Source organism: Thalassophryne amazonica, chromosome 4 (assembly GCF_902500255.1).
Source record: "Thalassophryne amazonica chromosome 4, fThaAma1.1, whole genome shotgun sequence".
Taxonomy (NCBI): domain Eukaryota; kingdom Metazoa; phylum Chordata; class Actinopteri; order Batrachoidiformes; family Batrachoididae; genus Thalassophryne; species Thalassophryne amazonica.
The window spans coordinates 71,923,555-71,937,856 of record NC_047106.1 but is presented as its reverse complement, the minus strand read 5'-3'; the positions used below and the strand labels follow the sequence as shown (position 1 = coordinate 71,937,856).

General features: G+C 42.1%; 1 protein-coding gene across 1 annotated transcript in view; it reads right to left on the bottom strand.

Annotated features, from left to right (window-relative positions):
* Positions 1-14,302, bottom strand: part of tiparp (TCDD-inducible poly(ADP-ribose) polymerase) — a 72,117-nt gene that overhangs the window by 9,993 nt on the left and 47,822 nt on the right. Inside the window, exons 5-6 of the mRNA XM_034168100.1 lie at positions 8,673-8,981; positions 5,409-5,666 (exon numbers count right to left, since the gene is read on the bottom strand). Of these exons, the coding sequence (XP_034023991.1) occupies positions 5,409-5,666; positions 8,673-8,981 (567 nt within the window). The remainder of the gene's footprint in view (positions 1-5,408; positions 5,667-8,672; positions 8,982-14,302) is intronic.

The window sequence follows — 14,302 nt, the reverse complement described above, 5'->3', positions numbered from 1 at the left end:
CCCTACAGTGAAGCATGGTGTTGGCAGCATCAAGCTGTGGGGATGTTTTTCAGCGACAGGAACTGGGAGACTAGTCAGGATTGAGGGAAAGATGAATGCAGCAATGTACAGAGACATCCAGGATCAAAACCTGCTCCAGAGTGGTCTTGACCTCAGACTGGGGCAGGACAGCAGGACAGTGACAAGCACACAGCCAAGATATCAAAGGAGTGGTTTCAGGACAACTCTGTGAATGTCCTTGAGTGGCCCAGCAAGAGCCCAGACGTGAATCTGATTGAACATCTCTGGAGAGATCTGAAAATGGCTGTGAAAATGATGCTCCCCATCCAACCTGATGGAATTTGAGAGGTGCTGCAAAGATGAATGGGCAAAACCTCCCAAAGATAGGTGCACCAAGCTTGTGGCATCATATTCAAGAAGATGTGAGGCTGTAATTGCTGCTAAAGGTGCATCAACAAAGTATTGAGCAAAGGGTGTGTATACTGATGGACATGTGATTTCATGGGGGGGTGGGGGGTGTTAATAAATTTGCAAAAAAAAAAACTTTTTGATGTTGTCATTATGGGGTGTTGTGAGTAGAAGTTTGAGGGGTGAAAAATTAATTTACTCCATTCTGGAATAAGGCTGTAACAAAAAATGTGGAAAAAGTGAAGCACTGTGAACACTTTCTGGATGCACAGTATATCAATCAATCAATCAATCAATTTTTTTATATAGCGCCAAATCACAACAAACAGTTGCCCCAAGGCGCTTTATATTGTAAGGCAAGGCCATACAATAATTATGTAAAACCCCAACGGTCAAAACGACCCCCTGTGAGCAAGCACTTGGCTACAGTGGGAAGGAAAAACTTCCTTTTAACAGGAAGAAACCTCCAGCAGAACCAGGCTCAGGGAGGGGCAGTCTTCTGCTGGGACTGGTTGGGGCTGAGGGAGAGAACCAGGAAAAAGACATGCTGTGGAGGGGAGCAGAGATCGATCACTAATGATTAAATGCAGAGTGGTGCATACAGAGCAAAAAGAGAAAGAAACAGTGCATCATGGGAACCCCCCAGCAGTCTACGTCTATAGCAGCATAACTAAGGGATGGTTCAGGGTCACCTGATCCAGCCCTAACTATAAGCTTTAGCAAAAAGGAAAGTTTTAAGCCTAATCTTAAAAGTAGAGAGGGTGTCTGTCTCCCTGATCTGAATTGGGAGCTGGTTCCACAGGAGAGGAGCCTGAAAGCTGAAGGCTCTGCCTCCCATTCTACTCTTACAAACCCTAGGAACTACAAGTAAGCCTGCAGTCTGAGAGCGAAGCGCTCTATTGGGGTGATATGGTACTACGAGGTCCCTAAGATAAAATGGGACCTGATTATTCAAAACCTTATAAGTAAGAAGAAGAATTTTAAATTCTATTCTAGAATTAACAGGAAGCCAATGAAGAGAGGCCAATATGGGTGAGATATGCTCTCTCCTTCTAGTCCCCGTCAGTACTCTAGCTGCAGCATTTTGAATTAACTGAAGGCTTTTTAGGGAACTTTTAGGACAACCTGATAATAATGAATTACAATAGTCCAGCCTAGAGGAAATAAATGCATGAATTAGTTTTTCAGCATCACTCTGAGACAAGACCTTTCTGATTTTAGAGATATTGCGTAAATGCAAAAAAGCAGTCCTAAATATTTGTTTAATATGCGCTTTGAATGACATATCCTGATCAAAAATGACTCCAAGATTTCTCACAGTATTACTAGAGGTCAGGGTAATGCCATCCAGAGTAAGGATCTGGTTAGACACCATGTTTCTAAGATTTGTGGGGCCAAGTACAATAACTTCAGTTTTATCTGAGTTTAAAAGCAGGAAATTAGAGGTCATCCATGTCTTTATGTCTGTAAGACAATCCTGCAGTTTAGCTAATTGGTGTGTGTCCTCTGGCTTCATGGATAGATAAAGCTGGGTATCATCTGCGTAACAATGAAAATTTAAGCAATACCGTCTAATAATACTGCCTAAGGGAAGCATGTATAAAGTGAATAAAATTGGTCCTAGCACAGAACCTTGTGGAACTCCATAATTAACTTTAGTCTGTGAAGAAGATTCCCCATTTACATGAACAAATTGTAATCTATTAGACAAATATGATTCAAACCACCGCAGCGCAGTGCCTTTAATACCTATGGCATGCTCTAATCTCTAATAAAATTTTATGGTCAACAGTATCAAAAGCAGCACTGAGGTCTAACAGAACAAGCACAGAGATGAGTCCACTGTCCGAGGCCATAAGAAGATCATTTGTAACCTTCACTAATGCTGTTTCTGTACTATGATGAATTCTAAAACCTGACTGAAACTCTTCAAATAGACCATTCCTCTGCAGATGATCAGTTAGCTGTTTTACAACTACTCTTTCAAGAATTTTTGAGAGAAAAAGAAGGTTGGAGATTGGCCTATAATTAGCTAAGATAGCTGGGTCAAGTGATGGTTTTTTAAGTAATGGTTTAATTACTGCCACCTTAAAAGCCTGTGGTACATAGCCAACTAACAAAGATAGATTGATCATATTTAAGATCGAAGCATTAAATAATGGTAGGGCTTCCTTGAGCAGCCTGGTAGGAATGGGGTCTAATAAACATGTTGATGGTTTGGATGAAGTAACTAATGAAAATAACTCAGACAGAACAATCGGAGAGAAAGAGTCTAACCAAATACTGGCATCACTGAAAGCAGCCAAAGATAACGATATGTCTTTGGGATGGTTATGAGTAATTTTTTCTCTAATAGTTAAAATTTTGTTAGCAAAGAAAGTCATGAAGTCATTACTAGTTAAAGTTAATGGAATACTCAGCTCAATAGAGCTCTGACTCTTTGTCAGCCTGGCTACAGTGCTGAAAAGAAACCTGGGGTTGTTCTTATTTTCTTCAATTAGTGATGAGTAGAAAGATGTCCTAGCTTTACGGAGGGCTTTTTTATAGAGCAACAGACTCTTTTTCCAGGCTAAGTGAAGATCTTCTAAATTAGTGAGACGCCATTTCCTCTCCAACTTACGGGTTATCTGCTTTAAGCTACGAGTTTGTGAGTTATACCACGGAGTCAGGCACTTCTGATTTAAAGCTCTCTTTTTTAGAGGAGCTACAGCATCCAAAGTTGTCTTCAATGAGGATGTAAAACTATTGACGAGATACTCTATCTCACTTACAGAGTTTAGGTAGCTACTCTGCACTGTGTTGGTATATGGCATTAGAGAACATAAAGAAGGAATCATATCCTTAAACCTAGTTACAGCGCTTTCTGAAAGACTTCTAGTGTAATGAAACTTATTCCCCACTGCTGGGTAGTCCATCAGAGTAAATGTAAATGTTATTAAGAAATGATCAGACAGAAGGGAGTTTTCAGGGAATACTGTTAAGTCTTCTATTTCCATACCATAAGTCAGAACAAGATCTAAGATATGATTAAAGTGGAGGGTGGACTCATTTACTTTTTGAGCAAAGCCAATAGAGTCTAATAATAGATTAAATGCAGTGTTGAGGCTGTCATTCTCAGCACCTGTGTGGATGTTAAAATCGCCCACTATAATTATCTTATCTGAGCTAAGCACTAAGTCAGACAAAAGGTCTGAAAATTCACAGAGAAACTCACAGTAACGACCAGGTGGACGATAGATAATAACAAATAAAACTGGTTTTTGGGACTTCCAATTTGGATGGACAAGACTAAGAGTCAAGCTTTCAAATGAATTAAAGCTCTGTCTGGGTTTTTGATTAATTAATAAGCTGGAATGGAAGATTGCTGATAATCCTCCGCCCCGGCCCGTGCTACGAGCATTCTGACAGTTAGTGTGACTCGAGGGTGTTGACTCATTTAAACTAACATATTCATCCTGCTGTAACCAGGTTTCTGTAAGGCAGAATAAATCAATATGTTGATCAATTATTATATCATTTACCAACAGGGACTTAGAAGAGAGAGACCTAATGTTTAATAGACCACATTTAACTGTTTTAGTCTGTGGTGCAGTTGAAGGTGCTATATTATTTTTTCTTTTTGAATTTTTATGCTTAAATAGATTTTTGCTGGTTATTGGTAGTCTGGGAGCAGGCACCGTCTCTACGGGGATGGGGTAATGAGAGGATGGCAGGGGGAGAGAAGCTGCAGAGAGGTGTGTAAGACTACAACTCTGCTTCCTGGTCCCAACCCTGGATAGTCACGGTTTGGAGGATTTAAGAAAATTGGCCAGATTTCTAGAAATGAGAGCTGCTCCATCCAAAGTGGGATGGATGCCGTCTCTCCTAACAAGACCAGGTTTTCCTCAGAAGCTTTGCCAATTATCTATGAAGCCCACCTCATTTTTTGGACACCACTCAGACAGCCAGCAATTCAAGGAGAACATGCGGCTAAACATGTCACTCCCGGTCTGATTGGGGAGGGGCCCAGAGAAAACTACAGAGTCCGACATTGTTTTTGCAAAGTTACACACCGATTTAATGTTAATTTTAGTGACCTCCGATTGGCGTAACCGGGTGTCATTACTGCCGACGTGAATTACAATCTTACCAAATTTGCGCTTAGCCTTAGCCAGCAGTTTCAAATTTCCTTCAATGTCGCCTGCTCTGGCCCCCGGAAGACAATTGACTATGGTTGCTGGTGTTGCTAACTTCACATTTCGCAAAACAGAGTCGCCAATAACCAGAGCTTGATCCTCGGCGGGTGTGTCGTCGAGTGGGGAAAAACGGTTAGAGATGTGAACGGGGCTTCTGTTTAGGGCTACGCTTCCTCCTCACAGTCACCCAGTCAGCCTGCTTTCCCGGCTGCTCGGGACCTGCCAGGGGGTAACTAACGGCGGCTAAGCTACCTTGGTCCGCACCGACTACAGGGGCCTGGCTAGCTGTAGAATTTTCCACGGTGCGGAGCCGAGTCTCCAATTCGCCCAGCCTGGCCTCCAAAGCTACGAATAAGCTACACTTATTACAAGTACCGTTACTGCTAAAGGAGGCCGAGGAATAACTAAACATTTCACACCCAGAGCAGAAAAGTGCGGGAGAGACAGGAGAAGCCGCCATGCTAAATCGGCTAAGAGCTAGTAGCTACGCTAAGCTAGCGGATTCCTAAAAACACGCAAAGTGAATAATGTGTAAATAATTTAGAGGTGATTCAGCAGAAGGAGTGCTTTAGTTAAGGCACGTAAAGATTACACTGGGAAATAAATCGTAATCTAGATAACTAGATCAATCTAACTGCGCAGATTAAACAGCTAACAGATACAGAAAAACACCGCTGTGCTCCGGAACAGGAAGTGATACAATACCGCAGTGAGAGCCAACCACCAGTAGAGGCAAGTATATACATATTATATTATGTATGAAGAGCATAACAAGTGTCTGTCATCTGTCACTTGTCCTTGTAATGAAAGAGCACACATACACACCTGCCAGTGAGAACTTTGGCCAGGAACATGCAGTGGACTCCTTTGGGTGAGCGCTTGGAGAAATTGTGGGAGTAGACAGCCTTGCGGGCAAAGTAGGAGCCTTGGCCAAACATGATGGCATGCTTGCCGCACACCCGCGGGTCAAAATTGTGCTTGCAGATGCCCTCTACAACATCAGCTGAGGTGCCGTGGAAGAGGTGGCGCTCACTCAGCAGCTTGTCCATCTCTGACATTCGCCGTGCCATGTATTCCTTCTTCCTGTTAGAGACGGTGAGAAAATGAGAGAACTTTATCAGTGAAGTTAACAGCTTTTTAGTGCTGAAATAAAGGATTTCAGAGGACCAAAACATTCCCCGTACTCTTGACTTTAATGGAACAGGATGATACACGAGCACAGATGGTCTGTCAGGTGATGAATTAGCCAACAGATAGGGGATGTTCTGTTTTTGTTTCTTTTCTATTTAAAACTTGCAATCACAATCGTATTTGCCCTAAATCTGCGTAAGAACATTTGGCTTAATCTCGTTCTAGTGCAACACACATGCAGGTCGTTTCATGTGAGCGGCTCAATCAGGCGTGCAGAAGCGGAAAAGTTTTGAGTCAGACAGGCTGTGACCCAGGCATGACCTCTTGTGTTTCCACAGCTTGTGACCTGGCAAAACTGACACTGCACACATGCAAGTGCACACCCACATGGGTAAATGTCTGTCTCTCATAACTGAGATGTGAGGTGTGTTAACGTGACACAAACAGTAAACAAGGTATAAATGAGCCAGTCGCACGCCAACAAAAACACACCGAGTGGTGGCTTCCCTGTCACAGCTACAGTGTGGGAAAAGGAAATTAAGTGACATTCAAAGGGGACACTTGACACACAAGCCATGTAACCACAAAGTGACAGTCATTGTGAAACAGTGTGGTACCAGTCACCGTGGGACTGTTCAACTGTCACAGCTGAACCTGCAGTAGTCTAACCACAGCGGTTAGCCCTCCACACTGACAACACGAACATCATTATCACCACACAGCTCTCCATCCGCTGTGCGCACCAAGAGTCGACTGTTGTCACGCAGTGCTACACAGCTGGCCTTACACACACTTTCTCTCCTGTTCGCTTTTAAACATTCAACTGATAATTATTTTCTTTCTGTCAGTAAGTACGAGGTCTCTTAGATAATAAACCGACCCTTTTATTTTTTTTTTAAACTATATGGATTTGAATGACATGCGATTACACCAATCATGCTTGAACCCTCGTGCGCATGCGTGAGTTTTTTCACGCGTGTCGGTGACGTCATTTCCCTGTGGGCAGGCCTTGAGTGAGATGTGGTCCCGCCCTCTCGGCTGAATTCCTTTGTTTCACACGCTGCTCGAGACGGCGCGCGTTGCTTTATCAAAATTTTTTCTGGACCTGTGAGGAATATCCGAGTGGACACTATTCGAGAAATTAAGATGGTTTTCTGTGAAAAGTTTAACGGCTGATGAGAGATTATGGGGTGTTTCTGTCGGTGTAAGGACTTCCCACGGAGCGGGACGTCCTGCAGCGCTTCCAGGCGCTGTCGTCGGCCTGTTTCGACCTTAAAACATCCTAATTTAAGGCTTAATTCACCCAGGACATCGTGAGAGAACAGAGAAGATTCCGAAGAAGCCGGCATGAGGAATTTATGCGGACATTCCACTGTTTAAGGACATTTTTTTAATGAAAGACGTACGCGCAAATTCGCCGAGTCGTTTCCGTGACGACTCGGCAAATCTGTGTGCGCCGCGACAGGAAAAACACCTCCGTGTTGAAAACCATTTGTAGAATTCAGGCGGCTTTTAATGGCTTTCAACAAGTGAGTAACTGAGAAATTGTTTAACAGCTTGGGCATGTTCCAACTTGCCCGTTAAGATTTCCAACGGAGGTGTTTTTCCTGCCGCGACCCCCCGCGGTCGGGTCCAGCCCGACATGCGACTCTGCCCGCACGTTCTTTCATTACAAAATGACCGTTAACAATGGAATGTCCGAATAAACTCCTCATGCCGACTTCTTCTGAAAGTTCTCTGTTCTCTGACGACTTACTGCGTCAACAGAGCCTGAAATGTGGAAGTTTTCAACTTGAAACGGCGAGACGCTGCCGCCTCCAAGCGCAGATCGCCGTCAGGCGCCGTGGACTGTCCTTAAAGCGACACTACCAGACCAAAATCTCTCATCAGCCATTAAAATTTTTACCGAAAACCAGCTGAATTTATTGAATGGTGTCCACTCAGTTGTGCCTTACAGTTTTGAAAAAAATTTTATCAAACAAAGCAACAGTCTCTGAGCCATTCCTAAACAATGAAAAAAATCGACGAGCGGGTGGACGACTCCTCACTCAAAGACTGCCCACAGGCGAATGACGTAACCGACAGGCATGAAAAAACTCTCGCATGCCCACGAGGGTTCAAGCATGTCTGATGTAATCACACGTGATTCAAATCCATATGGTTTTTGAAAAAATAATAAGGTCGGATACTTTTCTAATAGACCTCGTACATATGTGATTAAGTCAAAGATATCTTCAAGAAGAAGAAAAAACTATTCATTTGAGGGAAATGGAAATAATAAAGCAGGAAGCTACACCGTGCCAATATATATTATATCCTACTTTGTCATTCTGTCATGTGTATCAAGTTTCTGTCAGTAAAACTAAAATCTTCTGATATTTTATGTTAAACACCTAAAAATGTAGTCTGTAGCCATGTGAGGCTTTATTATTGCACATTTGTATTACTTACTGAAAATAGGGCATTGAGAGCGGCACAGCTTTGATTATGACATGGCTCTGTTTTGTAATAATTATGTGGAAATGCATATTTTGCTGAATTTATCTCAAAAACAGCAATCAGGATGTGTTGAGTATTTTAGCAGGATATTAAAGGAGGGGGAAATGGAAAATGTGGATACTTCTTACTCAACATGATCAACTACACATGACCAATTTCAACTATATGCTTCTTTCAAATAAATGCTGGGAACAGTCTGCAGTTGTTTTTATGAAAGGAAAAACAGCTCATGGTAATGGAGTGATAAAAAAAACACAAAAAGTCAAACTTATGAAAAAAGTAAAAATAAAAATTTTGACATTTCAATTTAGAACTTCACCTGTTTGTCTTTTCTGTCACATAATTCCATAATTGTTAACTTTTTATAAAAGAAATAGTCTTTGATATGTTTTAGATTTTCTAGCAGATTGTGACATCTAAATTAATGTGGGAATTCATGAAAGCAACACGACAGCTCACCTCTTGTACTTCTCCCAGAGGAAGGGGTTCTGCACCCGCAGGATTTTGAGGATCCTGAACTTCGTCTCGGTCACTGTTTTGTGGAACAGGCTGTACACCGTCCGGTAGCTGCGGTCTTCACAGGAGACCGGCACCTGCAGGAAGTCCTGGTTCGCGGTCATGGGCAACCACGTCTCCGGGAAAAGACTGGGTGGGTTAGAGGACAGCAGTGAGAGAGAACGTGACAGAGAGAGATCGAGTGATGACGAAGCTAAGGAGAAAGACAAAGAGGAAGAAGGAAGAGAGGATGAAGACAGGCCGCCCAAAGTCCTAGAAGAAGGAGCGAAGGGAGACAGAGAGCAAAAGAAGCATTAGGCATGAGTCATCGCAAAACTACGAAAATCAATTTTCATGGTTTGTTTTCAGTTGTTTAGTGAGTCTGGCACATTCCAAATCAAGCAAAGACAGTACATACTTTCTTCTTCAGCATTTCAATGACTACAGTGATGGGTTTGCTCCACAATGTGATATGTTTATGCCTTAGAAGCAGAATTCAGATTGTTTTTGTCTGCATGTGTTTCTTGATTAAATATTTAGCAATATAACTGACAAACTAATGAACTCATTCTAACAAAAAACAAAACACAACACAACACACAAACACTGGGTGTTAACTGGAACAGATGCATGACATGCACCACATGTCTCTGTAGATGTGCTGCCCAGTGCATGACAACATTGCTAATTATCATTTATTAATAAAATAACTAAAAACTCAATTGCATACAACAGTTTGCACAGTGCTGTTCACAAGTATACACAACAAATATGAATAGTTGTTAAAGACAAATAATACAGCACACCTCAGCAAGGTCCAAAATGCACCATTGAGCAATGTAAAAATAAACAGTTAACTATTTTTTTGACTGGGATATAATAAAGCTGATTTGTCCTTATAATAGGTTAATATTTTGTTATTTAGAGGAAGCAAAGGTAGTGATGCCAAAAACAGAATGTTCAAGAGATCGAATCAAATGAAACTATTCAGAAATTTTTTTAAATAACTTACAATTTTCAAAACATCTCTCCACAGTGACATCTAGTGGTAATACATTTCATTGGCAAAAATTGATAAATGTTACATAAAGTTAAGACATTCTCTTGGATCTGGTGTGTAATTCTAAACTTTGTATTAGTTAATGTGTTGGCTTATATTCTATCTTAGTTTACATCATAATGTTGTATGACCAGAGTTTACCAGGAATGCTTGTGTGCATTGGGTAAATATTTCCGTTACGTATTTATATGAATAAAAAGAATCTGTTCTACTGCAGGGGACAGATGATTTCTCTCCTGCTTTGCAGGATATTCTTTCACAAGGCACAGAGGTTGTTGGAATGAAATGATACAATCTGTCTTTGTCAGCTGGAACAAATGAGGGGCTGTTGTACAGTCCAATAAAAACTAGAGGGTTCTCTCCTCTGGGTAGATCTGAGGGTAAGAGATACCAATATTGAGGAGCATATAAATATTTTTTTAAACAGGATCATGCAAGCTTATAGTCACTCACAGCAGAAAGCAGCCAATAAATAATGCAAGTTTCAGTATTTTTTATTGTTACTTAAGTATTGTTTGGGATTCAAAACACTGCACATTTTGAAAAGTTTCAAAACACTGATTCAGTTTTGCCATTACTAAAACCTTTCTCATGGCAACTGCTTATTTTGTTGTCACAAGAAAGCAAAACATCATTTTCCTGTGTTGATTTATCTTGTTAGCTTGAGAAATTTTCCCCTTTCCCTCCTCATGAGTATGACATAAATTAAGTCCCTACCATGAGAAAATGAGCCGTTATCTCAAGATAACAAAAGGTAATTTATTACAAGAAAACAGCATTATAAATAATGGGCAAGCATGGCCATTATCAGCTTCTGCATAAAACAGTGCACATTGGATGATGTCCCCAAGGAGGATTCACAAGCGGGCACATCACTCTAAGAAAGTTGGGAAAAGTAATTTTCCCAGAGATGGGTGGACAAAGCCACATCAGGCCGGACTGTGCACAGCTCAGGGTGGCCTGATGCAATGCAATGAAACTCAATGCAAACTTCTTTCACACTCTCTCCTTGACTCTTGACATATTGGGGGTAATTCTTTTCCGGCCTGTAAAAATTAGATGCTGAGGTGTGGTGACCCTCAGCAAGGTGTTTGGGTGTCTGGGTGAGCTCCAGAAAAATTTGACCACGTTCAAATCTGGCATAAGTCTGACCTTTCCCCACCTCCGTTGACCTATGCCGAGCAACATGCCAACAACCCCTGCCAGGAACCACTCGAGCCGTACAGAGGTGCTACTGGAGAAAATGTGGTGCCAAATCTGGTCAGGCATAGGAGTTGGTTTAAATTCACTCCCTTCACTCTGTCATAAAATAAAAAATAAAATGGACTCTGCTACTGTTCAGGCACAGATTTTCTTCAGCGCATTTTGGAAAAAACATATTTTTTGTAACGTTGCTCAGAAACCAGCCCACAAAGATAACCTCCTTGTTGGAGGAAACAAACAAAGAATACCACAAAGTCCTCTGATTATTTCACTTTTTAGCAGGCGTCCTCATTGTTAGAAGAATGTGAGACAACACCAGTCCACAGACCAGGTGTTGAGGACCTCTGCTTCATAATCCATCTTCCTGGAAGCAGCAGACCGGTCTGGTTCATAGTTAAAAACCTGCATATTCAATACCATTTATCTGTAACCTGACTTCCCTCCATGTGTTTCCCATCACAGCTGCATCCTAACGTAAAACAAAACCGCTGTCCAATGTGATTAACTGATGTAGCAGTTTTTCTAAAATCATATTCCACCTCACAGTCAACAATGACATCACTGTGCTGCAGAGCGGAGCGGCTCCACATCAGCCCTGAGCCATCAGTGACCAAACAAACAACACGGCCACGTGAAAACCAAAGCCAGGCACCAAACAACACAACACACACACACACACACATACATACACAAAACAACAAGGGTGAGAAACACAGACATATAAAGAGAGGGGACAGGAACAAAAAGCAATGAAAATTTAAAGGTCAATTGCAGAGCTGTGATGGAAGTGTATGAAGGACTGTTGCAGCATTTGAGACAATATCGTGGTTTGACTATTATGATTCCACTCTCTAAGTTCACATGCTGTTAGCCCTATCAGCTATAAAAATGTGTCTGCTGTCAGGAGACGGTGATCAGTGCGACTCCGAGGCAGTGCGACAGGTTTACTCATATCTTTTCTCCCACACTATCTCTTCTGTCTGGTCTTGATGTCTCATACCAAACGGCGGCTCTATTCCCTGTGCGCCCAGAAAAGATCACAGATGACCTGCTGCAGAAAACAAGTGTGAAATGAAAAGGGACGGACAGCGGGAAGATGGCTGAGCCGGGCTGAAAAGGCAGAGGGAGGAGGAGATGCAGAATGAGTGACGAAGAGAAGACGAAGAGAGATAATAACAGAGGAAGGGAAGAGACAGCTGAAAAGAACGTAATCAGGAGAGAGATGACAGTCACAGCGTGAGCACGAGTGGTGGGGAGGGCACCAATCAAGCAAATGACCTCAACCTCTAAGCTGAGGACAGATTGTTCCTGACACACATGGATGGAAAAGTCCCAGGAACAAATCCTTTGTTCCAAATTCCAGCTCCCTACAGTCACATTTCACACTCCTCACTCTCTGCTGTGCCTCCAGTCTGGAAACCATTTTGACTTCCCCTCCTCTTTCTCTCCCCTCTTCCACCTCACCCCTCTCCATTTATGTCAAGAACAAAACTCAGGAACTGAGGCAGATCAAAACAATGGAGTGAAGGCAAACTGATGCATGAAAACTGGAATAAAATTATCTTGTTCCTTCCACGTATTTCCTCACTGAATTAAAATACATGATTGCATCACAAATGAAATGGATCTCCAAGCAGCAGAGTATCCCTGACTCTGTTTTATCTGGCCACACAGCTCTGCCGCTTGTCCTCCATCTCATCTGGTCATGTTTGACTCATTATCTCATTTTCCGTCTGATTGGAACGGCTCAGGCTTCGTTCTGCATGGCCAGGAACACTCCCATGTCGTGGTGACTCCATTTGCCAATTCACAAAACAATCTGAGGTGCGAGCTGCAAGTGTGCGTGGCCCTCAAGGCGATTAGAAGTGAGTTTGGTGTCTGAGTACTCGTTTTCAATTCAGTCCTTACTACAACATTTACGCTGTGTGCAGAGCGCCATGTGCTGGCCTGTTTTCTGAGAACACAGAGAGCTGCAGGAAGACTGTGTAACATGAGCCTGAACTCACTCTGTGTCCAACACTGTGCATTTATTAGCAGGGACTCGGTGTAAAGTCATAGACTTTGTCCCAACAGTAAATGTCAGACTAGCTTCTTGTGCAAAATTAACTGGAGTGATATGTGGCTACACCAGACAGTGCAAAGGCAAAAAAAAAAAAAAAAAAAAAGCAGCAATCAAGCAGTGTTATTGTCACAGCAGATTTTCTTAAATCCTGGTGCCAATGAAGTACTTTTAAAATGCTTTGTAAAATCATTTATAACAAAATATGTCACGTCTGGGAGCACGCGCTGGTGCTGTGCTTTGCCACATCAACCACACTACGTATGCCAGGTAATATGTCTGTGGCTCCTTGGCCTTCTCCAGCCGCTGGGGTACTCAACACTGAGGCACCTGTGAGCTGGATCAGGCACAAAGAAACAGGCCACATGGCCAAAATGTTGCAGCTGACAATCCCTCCTAATGCAAGTGATGTATTAACCTTTCTGCTTGAGACAAAGTCATGTGAGCGGTTCCTAAGGATTCTCCAAAGACACCTGCTATAGTACCTGCATTTTATCTAGAGACCATAGAGTCATTTTGACAACTTAATTTCTGCAGCTTTGCTGTACAAATTTAATTTAATTAATTTATTCACACAGATCATCAACAGCGAACATCAGTCTCGCTTTGTTGAATAAGCTCTGTGCTGACACAGGAATAACAGCCAGTGTCAATCATAATGCCATCGTTGCAGTGAAGGAAGTTTTTAAAAACACATTTTTCTCTCATTTGCATGTAAAGCACATTTTGCTTCAAATATGCACCAAGTCTGTTTCTAATGCATGCAGCATATGATATACCCATCTTACTAGCCAATCAGGGAGGAATTTCCACATATATCCTCACCATGTCCATTTTCCTCCCGGCAACATTGACGGTACAGTGTGGGAAAACATGAAAACCCCCTCACCCTCACACATGGGAGTAAAGCAGTGTGTTCTACAAATTACTTAATAGGTGGCAAATTTGAAAATGAGTAGGTGTCAGTAGGCCCAGTGAAGCTTCAGCAAATTTAGGGAGGTCCGAGTGTTTGAATCTGGTCTGCTTGAGGTTTCTTCCTCTAAAAAATGCCAGAGAGTTTTTTTCCTTTCCACTCTTACCTGGAAAGGCAAACCTCCTGCTTGATCGGGGGGGTTGTTAAGGTTAGACCTTACCCATGTGAAGCACCTTGGGCCGACTTATGTTGTGATTTGGCACTATATGAATAAACTGAATTGAAAAAAAAAAAGTCTGAATTTATTTGGAGACTTAGCAGGACATGAAAAACTGCCTTGGAATTACATGAACTGCAAA